Source organism: Siniperca chuatsi, linkage group LG13 (genome assembly GCF_020085105.1).
Source record: "Siniperca chuatsi isolate FFG_IHB_CAS linkage group LG13, ASM2008510v1, whole genome shotgun sequence".
In the NCBI taxonomy this organism is placed as follows: Eukaryota; Metazoa; Chordata; class Actinopteri; order Centrarchiformes; family Sinipercidae; genus Siniperca; species Siniperca chuatsi.
In genome coordinates this window covers 9,494,310-9,510,982 of record NC_058054.1, presented here as the reverse complement: position 1 = coordinate 9,510,982, position 16,673 = coordinate 9,494,310, and the positions used below count along the sequence as shown (strand labels likewise).

General features: G+C 37.4%; 1 protein-coding gene and 1 pseudogene across 1 annotated transcript; both read left to right on the top strand.

Annotated features, from left to right (window-relative positions):
* The first annotated feature begins 1,408 nt into the window (after positions 1 to 1,408).
* Positions 1,409 to 8,777, top strand: LOC122886629 (annotated as a pseudogene).
* A 472-nt stretch (positions 8,778 to 9,249) lies between these two features.
* On the top strand, positions 9,250 to 16,033 carry rx2 (retinal homeobox gene 2). The gene is made up of 4 exons (XM_044220432.1): positions 9,250 to 9,522; positions 10,225 to 10,729; positions 14,249 to 14,502; positions 15,040 to 16,033. The coding sequence occupies exons 2-4, from the start codon at positions 10,447 to 10,449 to the stop codon at positions 15,475 to 15,477; spliced, it is 975 nt and encodes a 324-aa protein (XP_044076367.1). The 5' UTR covers positions 9,250 to 9,522; positions 10,225 to 10,446; the 3' UTR covers positions 15,478 to 16,033.
* Positions 16,034 to 16,673: the final 640 nt, after the last annotated feature.

The window sequence follows — 16,673 nt, the reverse complement described above, 5'->3', positions numbered from 1 at the left end:
TAAAACTGGAGATGTAAGAATGAAAACGTATGTAAATTGCTCAATGAACAGCATGCAAATTGTGGACTATATTTGCAGGTTAATACTTCCTCTTATGCTCTTATTGTTCTTCTATTCTTCCAGTTTTTTATAAAGTACCTTTGCGATTCACCAGCTTTACTGAAAATGTCCTCAATAGCAATTTGACTTTACTTGTTTGTAACATCCAAACCTTCCCTTTAAACCACTAACCATTCATTTTTTATTGACATTGACTCAAACAACTCTATGTAATGTGAAAAGGTCACTTGTAGTGTCAACATCAGAGAATTATCAACTCTGCAGCTCTATAAAGCTTTTTAGCCTTTTAGGTCATTGTTTTGGTTTGCCTGTCCACACATTTACTGTAAGACTGAGTCTCAGCTCTTCTCAGCCCCCCTGTAGACAGTCATTTCCAGCAAAAAATGTTGTAAATTGCCTGTTCAGTACAAAAAGGAGACAAATAAAGTTAGAAACTAGTTGGTAACCATATAGTCGAGCATCTACCAAGCTAAAGATATTTTTCTTAGGAGTCAGTGGAAACCAAAACAGATGTAAGCAAATATCAAACTTAGATTTCTTACATCAGAATCAGAATCAGCTTTAATGCCAAGTAGGTTTACACATACTAGGAATTTGCTTTGGTACTTGATGCCTGACAATAAACATAGTAGAAATATAAAGAATTACAAAGAAACATAAAGCAAGTACTGCAGGTCAAGAATTGTAACTATAAAATTGACAATAAGAGATTCGCTGTCAGTAGAGATGTCCCGAGTGGATCCTATGGATCAGTATTGGGGCTAATCCGGGCATATTTTAATGGATCGGTATCTGCAAAATCTGAGTTCAGACTCTGAGTTCAGACTCTGAGTGTGGCAAAATACACATTAGTTAAACCCTGACGTCAACAAAACTGTTATCTCTCCTTTCTCTTTCTCATTAGCAAAGCTAAAGTGCATAAAACATTTCACCTAGCAGCTTCTCATTTTTAGCCGGCACTGATCATTGCTTTCACCAATTAAAATGAGAAACATCTGTGGTAGCAGGTCATGAACTGTAAAAGTAACTTGTCATAAATTTGTAGTAACAAATGTTTCTTTAAAATTTTCATCTGTGTGCTATTATTGCATTATGGGATTTGTTTGAACTTCTTGCTTTTATTTGTATTTATTACCACATTACCCCCCAGCAGTGGCCTACATCGTGAGGGTCTGTTCTGCTGCATCTTGTTGACAAGGTAAAGACTCTCCATTGTCTGTAGGCTTCCAATTATGAGCTAAGCTCTTTAGCGGTTTTACTCCAGCCACAAGTTATTGATACAGTCTAATCATCTTGACACACAATAGCCAAGGTATGAAACCTTGGCTATTGTGTGTCAAGATGATTATTGAGAAGTTTGAATAGCAAGCAGCTCTTGTTAATAATTTGTTGTTGTTAATAAGATTGGATTTAGCGTTACCCTTCTCCTTTCTACTAGCCCTCGGCTTCCCTTTCCCTGTGGGACTGAATAACATCTATTTGAACTGAGCTATGGTGTTCCCCATGAATCAAATGTTTGGTAGTAAGTTGAAGAGTTTTTCTGGAGGAGGTGATGAAGACATCAGTAAAGCAAGATAAGAAGGAAAGGAAACCCCAGAGTCCAAAGGTATGTCCAGGGAGGAGTTGAAGAGTACCAGAAGCAGATGGTGGAAGAAAAGTGAGTAAGCATAGATGCTTATAATATATCATAGCAAGACTGACTACAGTGCTAAAAAACACAAGATACAAGATATCCTGCTTAAAAATGGTTAATCAATGTGTGCTTCATGTGGAGGAGAGAGTATGCACACATACCAAGGATCTTAAATATAATATTAAAATACTTAAATGTTTTAGTGTTTGTCCCTGGTAGCACTTTGCACAATAGTTAACACTGAGCTGTATTATTTTATAGAAAAAAGTGAGCATAATTAATGTGAGATTGTTTCGTACTGAATTGTTGAATAGAAAGTGGTTGTAAAAAGAAAATATGACCTACATATCCATTAAGCAGGGATTAGCAGGTGTGATTAGCATTACTTAAAGTAGGCTCCCACTTCATGTTTGTGCCAGAGCCACAGATGTAAACAACTTAACAAAAAGCCTCACACCTTAAGATAAAAAAAAAACAGTACAAACATACAGTATTGGTATGCAGCACCCTTTTTACTCTAAACGTCCACATTTGAATGTGGTCCAAGTACACCCAGTGGCACAGGGTGCTATTGCAGTGTGGACCATGTTGGTAGCACTTACAGCAGAAAGAAGCAGGTGGGTTTGCATTTTCCAGCTATGATTCATGGTTATTACACAGAAGCATCCATCTGTGCTTCTCAGTATTGACACTGGTCACTGATGTTGAATTTATTTCTTTTTTATTTTCATATAACCACAACATTTAGAGAAAAATATTTTCCAGCCCAAGTTCATTGTTACACAAAAACAGTCTCTTCAGTTAAGTGACTGAGAATTGTGACTGTATAACCTTAAAAAAACCATATGTTTTGGCTGATATTAACTGAGAGTGATTCACTGACACTTCCAAGAATTTGGAATCTGGTGTGATTATAAAGGTATTACACTGATATTACCCCATTAATATTGTGAAAACAAGATCCTAGTCTTACTATATTATTATTTTGTAATTGTAAAGATGTTGTATCAATACCACCCCATTATTCTAGTTCTATTATTTCTATTCTATTAAAAATTATTATTATTTATTCTAGTGTGTAGTTATCTCATCACATTTGATATCTGGCCAGTCACATACTGATTTCGGCGTGGACCCAAAACTGCCAATATCACATCCGTTCCAAATAGGAGGAAAAAAGATTGGTCTTTTTAAATTGCCACCTGCTAAGCTGGTGTAGGCCACTGAAATGAAAGAAAGATTAGTTTAGATAAGTTAGGTTAGACACTCATATTAATATAATGCAGTCAAATAGAAAACCACCACTAACTACAGCCTTAAAAAGCCCACAGAGTTGAATCAACACATATCTGACACTGTCAACGAAAGCTGAACATAATAAGTCTAGGGTAAGGTAGGTTTAATGACAGGGCTGATGTATTGGATTGTATTAGATTGTACAGATAAATAACTAATAAACTACAGTTTACATGACTGGTCGTTTCCTGACTCTGCATATTCAAATTCAGTGAACTGCCCCGAGTGATACCTGAGGTTATGCTGTAGTTCAGTTGACAAAATAAAAAGATTTGGTTTGATCTTCACTTGGTCTCGAGCTGATTTGAACTCGGTCTTGACTTGGATGTGACTGTGCACTGTGAGTTTGACTTGTTTTGGAATCAGCTTAGGCGATTTTGAGTAAAGTGTATTGTTTCCCAATTCATTTGTTACAGTGGATGGAAGTTTAGATAGAGTATGATTCCCATCCATCCAGACAGCCATCTATCACAGATATACAATATCTTTTGCAATCTTACATATTGCCACAAGATTACAAGATGAAAGCTATCCCCTTTAGAAAACCCCTCCAGATGGGGTTTGTTTGCCACAAATCACAATAAATTAAGTATCCTCAGTGTTTAATAGTCAATTTAGTGGACAGTACAACTGTGTGATTGATAAAATAACATTATATGAATTTCCGTAGTACACAAATACTTATGAATTCTATTAAACGCAAGTCTTACATAATCTATTATAATATGTTGTGTGTTATTGATATAATAGCTACTCAGACACCAGTACCATTTGTAACAAACACAATATATGAAGTTGATTTCAGTTTTTTTACAAGTGTGTGTGGGTGTGAATTAGGCAGTTTGAACTTGCTTACCTGTGTGGCTACGTGTGATGCATGTGTGACATCAATGGATTTGAGTGAGGCTTATAAGGTAGCTTTAGGTGGGGGTTTATTTCCTTGGGGCTCAAATTAGCCAGAGAAGCAGATTAGGCTCTGTGTGTAATAACTCGTCAGGGCTCGAATTCAAGAAGCCACCATTAAACACATCTCTTAGCCAGTGTGTTTTAAAACAATAATTATTTAATCACCTTACAATATCAAGTAATGCTGATGTGTCAGTTACCTTCAATTAAGTAAAAAGGCAAACTACAATGAAGTTAAGGTCTCATTGTCCAATTGAAAGTGTGGAAGACTGTATAAGACATGTCAGTTATTTCTTTAAATTCAAGTGGCATAGGGTGTTCAATAATTACATTTGAAGATTATTCAAGCTATATTCTTCATGTGAGCTAGAGTGTAGAGTAAAAAAAATATTAGTCTGCATCTTTAATATTTCATACGTTTCACAGGCTCTTTTTGATATCTTTTTTAGAACCAATTAAACAGACATCTTAAAACTAGGGCATGGCTCTTAAAACAACAGATTACTTGATTAAGCTATCAAGGATAAGCTACAAGTCATCATTTTGTTTTAACTACATAAGAGACAGTATCTAGGTCTGTGGCTGAGTCACAGTTTCAGTAAGTGAGTTCAGTGAGTTTCTGTGATTCCATTGGAATTTATACTGGTTCGCGTTTTTGATGAAGCACAAAACAGTATCTCAGTAAAGAGATGATCTTTGTGTATAGATGACACAGCAGTTAATGAGAATAAGATGGAGTGCAGCCCTGGCCAAAACATCAAGTAATCGTGGATCTGTGCCAAGCTGCAGCTCTTGGTGCAGCTAATCTTATTAAAAGAGGGTCAGGGCCAGAGTAGACCACCCTTAAATAGACACGAGTCAAATCTAATACCAATATGGAAACTGACCTATTGTACTGATGACATTAGTGCAGGTACACTTACAGCAGTGGGCTTATAACACAAACGATTTACGAGTTAAAATTTTCCAGGCCAGACAGGTAAATCTGGATTGAGGAGGTGAACACGTAACAGTTTCTTTTCTGCTTTAGTTAAGTTAGCTAAACCCTTCTGTTTGCTACTATGCAACCCCAAGGTATTTCTTGTTTATAGAGCCTGATGTGATATACGTATATATTTTTAAACAAATTTTTAGAATAGGCCAGGTATACAGCTTTCTTAGCCAAATCAAAACAGTTCAGTGTGAGTAGTTGTAGTCTTGACTCTGATCAGGCATTCCTGGTGTGATTTGTTTTCCCTTCCTAACAACATTACTGTAAAATGTGGTAATGCTGCTGATGACAAGACACTAATCTTCAAGGAAAGCTTTACTCAAAGCCACCTGCTTCTTTGTCTACCTTTAACCTTTTAATACACTGTCCTTATGCTAGGGCACATTGTTTGGGCTTAGGCTTCTTAGGCACAGGACACAGATGACACAGATATGCGACAAATTTATACAATAAATGGCTTGTGAAAATATAAACAACTATTTAGCTGAAGAGTAATATTATATTTTAATTTCTCTTGTATTAATACGGCAATCTTTTTAAATGTCATTGTTTACTAATGAATGGTATTTCATTCATTTATAATTTTGTGTGACTACGCTGCACAATTGGCTGTATAGTTTCTGCCAATGACTTATTTACGGTATACTGTGTGCAGGATTCTGCACGACAAGGACTTTCCCACAAAGAAGGCTGAGAGTGCCAATCTAAGAGTGGCACTGAGGGATAATACTGACTTCCTGATGTAAAGTGCCACTATCTATATACTCATTTGTTGATATTCCATTTATGTTTTCTGTGATATTTTTTACACCTGGGCCTATTTGTAATGTAGGTGCATACAACTCCTGACTGATCAGCCTACAAATGAGGCTACATATAAAGGTGTTGAAAATGTGTGCATGCTAGGGTTTCTTCTGACATTTTTCTTCATTTGTTTTCTAATTTTTTATAAATTATATATTTACTTCATTTATTTAATTTATTACAGTACAAAACATTTTGGTCTCACACGTGATTGTAAAATTGAATGTGCATTGCCTCTGTCTAAAACAACATTGACATAACTGTGGATGGTCTGACCACCAGTCTGAATGTAATAATATTTAATAATAATACTTCTGTCACAGAGTGCTCACGACACTGCAACAATTCAGATGGCCGGAGATGACACTGACCTGCCAGAAGACCTCGCAAAAATGGTGGACGAAGATGAGGAAGAGGAGGAGACCAATGATTCATTCCTCAATAAACTTAAAAACATGGACGTGGATACACTGAAAACCGAAGCCCAGGCCACAGTGACTGAAATAAAGCAGACTGCAGGGAAGTGTACTCTCATGTGACTACCATTCATTAAAATATATTGTACCTGCACCATAGCCACCCCTTCGAAAATGTGGTCACGTGAAATGCAACGGTAGACCATTCAAGTTCAATGTGTATTTAACAGCTAGTGATTTTTGTCCAGTAAGATCCATCTTTCCTCTTTCGCAGGTTTTATAGGTGTAAAGTGATTTGGCTATGCATGTCTTCTCTACTGTACAGATCTTACTTACTTAGTTACTTCCTTAAATTAATTTGCCATTTTTATGTTAGAACTAATTTACTTTGTTTACAGTGTGATAATTTGTGTGACTTTCTATTTAAATCTGTTAAAATATTAAATACCCAGTCTTTGAAGTGCTAAGAAGTGATCCTTTTTGTGGCATTCGCTATATTTAAAAGGTTAAAGAGGTTAGACTTAAAGTGAGGGAAACATTAACCACAGGTCCAAGGAAGGTCCTGGTCTGGATGAGTGGAGGAAGGGTTAACTCCTTTGACTGTTGCGACAGACCAAAAGATTAAAACATAAAGTAACTGAAGGCTACAAAAAATCTTTTTCCCTCACCTAACAACTTTGTCTGCATCAGTTAAAATATTAATACAGGGTTAAAAATAAGCAAATTCAGGAACTAACTGTACATCCATCAAGGATGCACTTCAACTACAGTACAGCCTGTTCTCCCTGGATGTGGCTAATATGTGCACCTTGATTTGGCAGGGATTCTGAGTTGCTTGTGCCTTATAGGACAGAATGTGAAAAAAAAGAGATCATTTTACTAACTGGCTCACACAAAATGATCATGAACCAGAACGTCTACGACTGTGCAAGGTGTGTCAGAGTCAGCTTTTCCTTCACATTTCAGCTCAAGCTGATCACATGACCAGTCTCTCAGCATTTTACCCTCCCTTTCCATCATCTCCCTGTCATCCCCCTGCTGCTCACCATCCCCCTTTCCCCCAGTAAGCTGACACAGCGCCTTTAAACATTAGCCGCTTTCTTCTTAATAGGATCTCAGGGGCTTAAATTGTCATCTGATAAAACTAAGGAGCTTGATAGCTATGCTGCACCCTCTTAACCAATTTGTACTCAATTAGGATAATGGGGAAACAAGCAAAGAGGAACAGCTTTAATATATTAATGTGATAAAATGATTATCAATTTCCCTTGCCTACGACTTGGGTGGCATTAGGAGTATCTTGCAAGTTAAATATGATCCATTAATGAAGTGGGCCAAATAGTAAAGGTCATCAGAAATATTTGAATTCACTCTAAAAATGTGTTAAACATTGTCAACAGTGGCATAGCATTTCCATGTACACATGTCCAAATACAGTGTAAGAACAGACCTTTTGACTTATCAAATAGGTGTAATTAATAACAATTGATTATAGGCTGAATTCGATGTAGATGCATTGTACATGCTGGCACACTAAAACACTTAAATGGAACTGAGCCATTATGTTGTTTATGACAGCTGTACCTTTCTTGCTATGACATGTCAACATGTTCGCCAGGTATGTTCCCTGCTATTTAAAGGGGTACTCCAGTGACTTAGTGTTGCACTTCCATAAAGTTGGGGGACTCACAACAGACCGATTTTAAAAAGAATAATCAAAACCGAGGCAGCAGAGGCTGATATATCCTGTCTTCTAGACCCTAGAATGGGTTAAGCTCCAACAACCCTGTATCCTACATTTCCCACAATGCAACTCAACAACAAATGTCTAGTTTGTAATGCAGGATTTTTATAACTTTGCTTATGAGGTTTGCAAACTCTTTATTTTGATAGTTCAGTGGTCTTTTGGTTTTCATTGACTAAAGTAACTGTATTAAAAGGGATTTTAGCAAGTATACTTGACAATCAACTTGGTTAGGTGAAATGGATTGTAAAGACACATAGATTGCTAGAAATGTGCGAGTCATCTGAAAATACCAGCTAATCTTTAACATTTAATTTTGGTCTATAAATTAAATGTGATACCTCAAACCTTTCTGACAGGGAACAGAATTTATTGAGTGCATACTGTTGTATATTTGTTATTAAATATACATGTCTTGTACATGTTGGATCTTTTGTTTGGTGTACAAAGAACTCCTAAATTTAGCTTCAGATAGATAGAGTGAGGTCAGAGGAAATCTCTAGTGAAGTATTTAGGCTCATTAAGGACGGGATTGATCTCTGCAGCACCTACTGTAGCTGCCGCAGCTTTGGTTGTGCCAGCTGGCAAAGGAGAAACTTGCAGGCTGCAGGATAAAACGCCCCCGGTGCCCCCAACCCAATTCCACTGTGAACTATCAGAGGCTGAGCAACAAAATTATTCATTGAACATGCTGTTTTTTGTTATATATTTATTTGACACAGGACAGGGTTCAACATTAGTATTGTCCACTAATTGCTCGTGTTTGAATTAATTAGGTTAAAGAGTGGATTGTCTCTCATTACTTTGCTTCTCTAGACCTGTACTTTAACTCATTGCTTTTTTGGCTTCTTGTAGGTCCACCTGGTATACACATGAAAAATGCAGCATCAGACATCTTATTATTGTTATTATTATACAACTTCTTAGTTGTGTACTATTTATAGTAATGCTGTATAATTACACAAAATGTCTTAAATAGGAAACTATTATAACATTACTTAATAATGTAATAAAATTTACATTCACTTCTTTGTTTTATTTCATTTCATTATTAAAGCCAGTTATTTCAAAAGCAATACTGCTCATAAAGAATTAAGTGCCTACTTGAATGAAACATTTTCTTGAATACATGTCTTTACAGTGTGTAGCCATCAAGTTTAAAGTCCATCTCTGTGTCTTTTCTCCTTTACATTGTCTATAATGAAGGGATTAGCGAAAACTCTCAGTACGAGCCATTATCTTTCAGACAATAGCTTTTTTGAAAGAAAGTTTTGTCGAGGCTTCATTAGCAATGGCCTCCCTCTGTGGTCTAAATGCAGGACACATTTGGAGCAATTACTTGACCAGAAAACAACTGTCAGTCATTCTTAAAGGGGAAGGATTCCAATTAATAAATCTCTTAAACCCTTTGGTTTCACTACCATTCCCCCGCAAGCTTTGGTGCCTTGTGTGGTTAAGGAGCGTTTTGTCAGGAGAGAAAGACATTACATGTGCTTGTTGCACGAAGTCCAGCAGTAGGTCTTTTGCTTGCTCACTTGTGTGCAGGGGATTTCAAGGACTTAACTGGGAGTAACATGCGCCTACAGTAGATATTGTTAGTGTCATTTGTCTACTTATGGACCACAGAGGCACCATGCGTGTAGCGTAGCCTGTGGTAGGAACCTGAAGGAAGGTAAGATTACTTTATGTACTTCCTTACTGTGCATTCTGTCAATTATGGCATTGACTGATGTTTGGGTTTCCATAATGCTCATTTGTGTTCAAGTAAAAGATAGAAATAGTGCAGCTTGCTTTTAGGTGCCTCTCAAGACGTTCTCAGATGTCTTTGGGCAGATTTTGAACCAAATTAACTGCATACCTATATAAGAACTTTAAAAATGCTGAGGTTTAAAATGTGTCAGTAAAAACTAATGGGGGTCAGTCATGAGAGCGAATTAGATTGCTTTTTCTAGACCCTATAAACTAAACATATTCACTGATCCAAAAAGTTTCAGTGTGCAGAACAAAGAATCTTTACTGATACTTTTAAATTCTTCCTACTTTTATTTTTTTCTTTCTTTATCTTTTTGCCAAAAAAATTAGCACATGACTGTCTCTGATCATGATTATCCATCGTAATGGAAATTATACTAACATAGCACAACTTGGTGAAGTTTCTTGTGGTAGAAAAAGGTATACATTCACATTCACTATTTAAAGTAATTTATCTTAATAATCAAAACAAGGGAACCTGCTTGCTAATACAGAGATCATATTGACACATCTAATTTCCACTACAATTCTTATACGTAAAAAGAATATTAACAGGCTTATTAAATGCACAGCTTTACTGTACTTGTCATGTGTTTTTTTCTTTTCTCTCATTCATTTGCAGACAAAGATGTGAGTTTGTTCTGCTTTCGTGTAAACAATACATTCAGCTTCACTGAAGCGATCCTTGAAGGATATGGCCCTCACGCTTCACATGCAGTAAATCTGCTCCATTGCACGTGAAGCAGAACAACAGATCTGTACAACAACTACTCTACTTTGTCTCACTTGGTAGCATTTTGCTTTTTTCTGACAAAGACGAGATAAAGTGTCTCCAAAGGCTCGGATGCATTTGTCAATGGATACCCTGGGAATAGTGGACGATAGTTGCCTGGACAACTATGACATGGCAAAAGGTGCTGGGTCAAGCGGTGGAGGCAGGGTCCACAGTATCGATGTCATACTGGGATTCACTAAAGACCAAGACCCTTTACAACATTCGCTAGGAGATGATGACAGCCAGAAAACAAACGTAGAAAACCCACAGCACCCCGAAAAGCAGGTCCCGTTGGACCCCTATGGGCACCTTCCAGAACTGGGTGATAGCTCCCAACATTCTTCCTACCATGGTGAGTCTTTTCAGAAAAGAAACTGTGCAACAAGTGGAATTAGAGCTGTGCCATGTTTGTCAGAATCTCGTATGTCCTGTTTAAAATGCGATACTCCCACAGCTTTCCCAATGTATTAGAGCAGTGCCCTTTTAGCAACCACTTTCATGATGAGTTATTTGGTTGTCTGACATTAATGTGAAGTATGTAAATATAACTTGTACTTAGGTCCCCAATTTGCAAAATGAGCAATAATGGCAGCAGGAAAAGGAGGAGCACAGTACTACATTTAAGTGCATTTATATTTGTGTGCTTCCCTCTAAAGATAAAACACACCTCAGTAATTTCTCGGAAAAGTCATTTTATGCAACTGGACTCTCACATTTGCAGTACAACAGAGATACAAAGGACAGCCAAAGTTAGATGGTTAATAACAAACAGCTCTTAGTGCTGTTAGCTTTGAGAATCCAGATTCTTCCCTTAAATGTCCCCTTACATTGCTTTAAAGATAGAGAAAACCTACTTGCAATATCTGACAATATCACATATAGACTCTGTCTGCTTGTTCTAAAATTTTATTTAATCTATATGGTGCTTAAACTGAGTAAAACAATTAAAATAAAGATGCAATTTTATTATACCTGCACTTTTACTGTGTATCAAACAGAAATATATTAAATGTCTTGTACATCAGTCTACACAGACTTCCCTATAACAGGTCTTTCTGTTTTTCTTACAGTACAGCTACAGTACAAATACAAATAACAGTTACATTTCATTCAGGTGTTTTAGTGCCAGGCCCCTGTATTGTGCAGGCTATAGCTTAATGGCACATCTGAATGGAAGACAGCTAAGATTAATGTAATCTTCAAAATTTTCTGAGAAACGTTCATTCAGCCTAACATATTTGTTACCTTTGGGATGCTGAGCAAATTTAAAATAATGATCTGTGGATTAGAGCAATGCTTGTCCACACAGCTGGCTTTTGTAAGTATGGACCCACTGGTGGGTCTGGTTGGAATTAAGAGTTTAAGAGGCCAGTGAAATTAGCCTGTTGCCAGGCATTACTACCTACTACAAGTCAACTAAACTTGAGTGTAATAAGGGCTGTTGTTTGATACATACTTCAGTTTTCATTCACTTTGTTTTACAACTACTTGTGCGCTAAATATCCTATTAAATCCTGTGATAGACATGACCCGTTACATGTTAGGAAACCTACTCACCTGCTGTATGCTTAAGTTATCTAAAATGCAGTATTGCTATATTCTTTGAAATAATTTATGGACGTGATGAAGCTGTTTTGGAATTCAATTTATTTTTAAATTACTTGTCACTAATCTTGAAAAAAAAGCTAAAAACAGAACAGTTAGAGTGATGTAGAATTATTGACACCTGCATATCCATAAACAATTGCAACTCATACTGTCTCTCAGTGGTCATGCCAGAATATGGCCTGCTGTTACAACACAAAAGTTTTGAAATGTGTCCTGTGGACACCTGAAAACTACAGATTTTAAATAACCAAGAAAGGCAACAATTCTTAGTATATGTAGGATATAGTTAAGCATGACTGTCTGAATATAGTCTGCTATGCAACTGTTGTTTATGCTTAATAGCAAAAGATATGAATGGTATATTAACATAGCTACAACCTACGTGAACAGTACAGTACAGTAGCCACAACAGACAAAAGCTAATGGCAGGTCTGACCAATGGAGGAGCACGAACAGATGGACAGTGGAGAAGATTACTGTATGGGACAGGAGTGATTTGTGTTTCTTTGGACGTTTTGATACTTTTTTTCTGTCAGGTTTCATTGTAAACAATCCCAGCTGGCCACAGCCTCTATTCTCCGTGGAGACACATATTAAAGACTTACTGCCACCGTTTAAGTGTTTCATACACCAAAGCAGAATTTTGACTTTAATATGAGCCTTGGGGGAAAATTAGAATTTTTTTTAAACTTGAGATCTACCAGGAAGATTTGTACTTCAGTTTAGATATTAAGCTAACTTTTTTTTTTAAATCACCACACTTGTGGTGATTCTGTAGGCATGACTGATTTGGGAGACTACACACCTCTATAAGGGTGCTTAATGCCTGTAACTTGTACAGATATAATTATATTCCATAGCCACAGAGTGATGACTCCTAAGCCGAAAGAGTTTCATTCCATTTCCATTCAGGAAAAAAACATTGAATGGCCGCAACTTGATGGGCATAAAAATCCATTATCCCACTAATTCCCTACTCGTGGTGTACCATTTAAAACAATCATGCTTTAAAGATTTCACAAACTACCTTGGACACAATGAAAGCTTTTGCTGCTTGGCATCATTATTTCAAACCAGTGATCTGTTGACCATATTGCCTTAAACAATTTGGTATGATTAACAAGCTTTGGTGCATCACATCACACAATCTAGACTGTGACTGTTTAGCCAACTAAAGTCCCTTGTTATAAGAGGAGGTGCGGACTCGCAGATTTAACTGGTAGCATCTGTTACTATGGGATTACTGCAAGGGAAGAATTCAGTGAAAGACGTGATGTCATTTGGACTTGCCAAAGCCCTGGTGTTTACAAGCCCTCAACTGTATAAAGGGCATCAGTCATTAAACTGTTTCATCATGAGGAGAAGAGTTAAGATTTCACTTTTTGATCAGACTGTTTGTTAAAATGTTACATTTGTCTTAAAACTAGACAAAAGAAAACATATAGTAGATCAGGTATAATGCATTCATTATTTATTTGACATAAAAGAAATAAATGAAAGGGTGGTTTAACTACAACTAGCATTCAGAATACTGAGGTCATTTTCTAGGTTTTATTGTTGTGATGGTTTCCAGAATCAATATAATAATCAACCTAATTTATGGAAATGCTGTGGAATGTGAACCATGTTCATGCAATTAAGTTCCGACAGTCAGATATTGCTAATTGAAACAGGGTGACACTGTGGGAAGTAACTTTTGAAAAGTCACACACACACAAACATACTTTGACTTGGTTTGTCAATAAAAAACACACAAGGTTCTACTTTGTGAATCGCTGCACTGAGAAATGCTTTATCTATCACTTTGAGGTGTCAAAACATTTGATTTATTTAGGATGAATAAATACCGCCCAAGTTGTCTTTGGAAAACCAAAAGAAGCTTTGAGGTGTTAACTCCCAAAGATTCACTGATATGTAATGTTATTACTCTTGACTTCGAAGTTGTAGTGGTGCACAAAACTGATTGTCCCTAAAATGACTCCTTGGTTGAGAGGTTTGCTTTTGTGGTTTTACATGTACAGTAGTCCTACCTCTCCAAGATCCTGAATTGCTATTTTAGCTCCACCTTGCTCTATCCTTACGTCCTTGGCTTTACTCAGCCAAATACGATTTGTCAAGATGGTAGCGTTGCCATAGACTGCTTGCTGGCTTGATACCAATTGCACAGCAGTTGGTTGTTTAAAATGATACATTAACTCTGATAGGTGTTAGTGGACATACATTTTCTTACATCTTACTATACGTATCCTGTCCTTAATTTTAGAATCTGACCTTTTCTCCGGTGACAAGTGTGATGACGAAATAAGCAACCTGCAGAATGAAGTGGATGTTGCTGAGTCTCCAGAGACCGTTAAAGAGGAAGAGCACACTAAAAAGAAACACAGAAGAAACCGTACCACCTTCACCACCTATCAGCTTCATGAGCTGGAGCGAGCCTTCGAGAAGTCCCACTACCCAGACGTCTACAGCCGTGAGGAGTTGGCAATGAAGGTTAACTTGCCTGAGGTGCGAGTTCAGGTAAGGACTACAGTATGTGATTTCCTAATGGTGTACTATTTGTTACACAGTCCATGCTGAACAGACAACTGCAACTTAAATTTATGGCTAAACATGTAAAATTTTTGGCATAGGCCTCATTAGGCCTAAAATGCTGAATAATTAATACTTCAGTATACCACAATTTAATATCATTTCATCATTCATTTTTCCCATTCTTCCTTTTGCACCCAGCAGCAAAAACAGTTGGTCCATTTTTGGGACAAAAAAAGTTTAACCTAGAACACCTCTCATAAAACCACTGTTCCAACCTCCAAATTTACTACAGATACAAGCTCTGAATAGCAACAGATATAGACACACATTTATTTCAGGGATGTATTAAGGCTGAAAGTTTATTTAAATGGAAATTATGGCGGACACCAAAATACATATGAAAGTTTCCGACTTCTGCACCACTCAGTGGTAGTACCAGATGTTATTTTCTGCATGATTTTTGCTGTTGTGTCTCAGTGCCTCACAGCACCATCTCATCTTATATCATTTCTCTTTGTCCAGGTGTGGTTCCAGAACCGGAGGGCCAAGTGGAGACGTCAAGAAAAGATGGACACTAGTACCATGAAGCTCCATGATTCCCCCATGCTATCCTTCAATCGTCCCCCGATGCCCCCCAGCATTGGGCCAATGAACAACCCAATGCCCCTAGATCCCTGGCTGACCTCGCCCATCTCCAGTGCCACGCCAATGCATACCATCTCAGGGTTCATGGGTTCACCGCAGGGCCTGCAGCCTGCCTATCCAAGCCACAGCTTCCTCAACACCCCACCTGGCATGGTCCAAGGTATGCAGCCAATGGGCCCTCCTCCCTACCAGTGCCCACCCAGCTTCAACGATAAATACCCGATGGAGGATGACAGAAGTTCCAGCATCGCAGCACTCAGGATGAAGGCCAAAGAGCACATTCAGTCAATGGATAAAACCTGGCAGCACATGTGATCTGATGAGGCACTGTGGACAGATTTTTGAGCTGCTCCTGTGAATGTTTACAAACTGCTTTTCCACTGTGTGTTTCATGTACCAATGAAGTGGGTACGTGACACCAAAGGAGTCAGATATTTTTTCACTGACACTATTAAGCAACTCTGAAAATGAACTTCTTGCGATTTTTTGAATTTTGAATGAACCATTTTGTAGCTCCAAGTCTCTGGGGGTCATTTATTTTGGTTTAGCTCAAAAGGTTTGGGAATAGACTCTTGTTTAAGAGAACATTTTCAACATGAATGTTTACACAATTTTGTGTCAACATTAATTTAGTATATTTCTGATAAAATTCAGACAGTACTGACAAAGTAGTAGCAACGTTTTTCTATTTGGACTTATTACTTGATGAGAAATTTCAACAAATTTATACAGGTTTGCTGTCTAACTATATAACTATATACAGCACACTGTGTTTCGCACGGATGATTATTACTGTCATACATCAAGCTCACGCTGTGTGTGATCAGAGACGTTTCACTTCGTCTTTGGTGTGATTTGACAGATTACAAAGAGGAGGAAGAGAGAGAAAATAGCGAGGGGCGCAGAGAAGACACAGGCCAGAGAAAGCGACAGAAAGTGTCCACGAAAACTCTGTACAGTGTGAACTAGCCTACCACAACAGCAGGACGTCTATGCTTCAGCATCTCAGCAGAAAGCAACCAGTTTACACATGCAGTCCACAGAGCGGACCCGACACAAGGTGTATAAAGGCTAGTAAAGAATGTAGGTTCATTATGGCTATATGTAATGGCTAGTTACTTCAATCAACGTGGTGGCTAGTTATGATGTCCCTACGTTAGCTAGGTTTTGTTCAAGAAAATGAGCACAGAAAATAAAATGCTGCGGTCAGTTTGTGAAAGCCTGAGCTTCATTCATGTTATTTATTATTATGATAGTCACAGTTCCTGTCCACTCGTTTTTGCCTCCTACAAATGCCACAAAGAAGACAGTAAAGGCTAACATTATGCCTGAGCTGTAGTTAGGTTGAAACTTAAGTATATATACCTTTTTCATAAAGCAAAAGGTGTTTGTTTTTGCATTTCAGAACATGTTTTCTTTTAGTTATATATTATTGTATGCAATTTAAGCAATAACAATTTAGATTTTTCTTAAAATGAAACCAATTAGTTGTTCAATTTAAGAGACCTGTC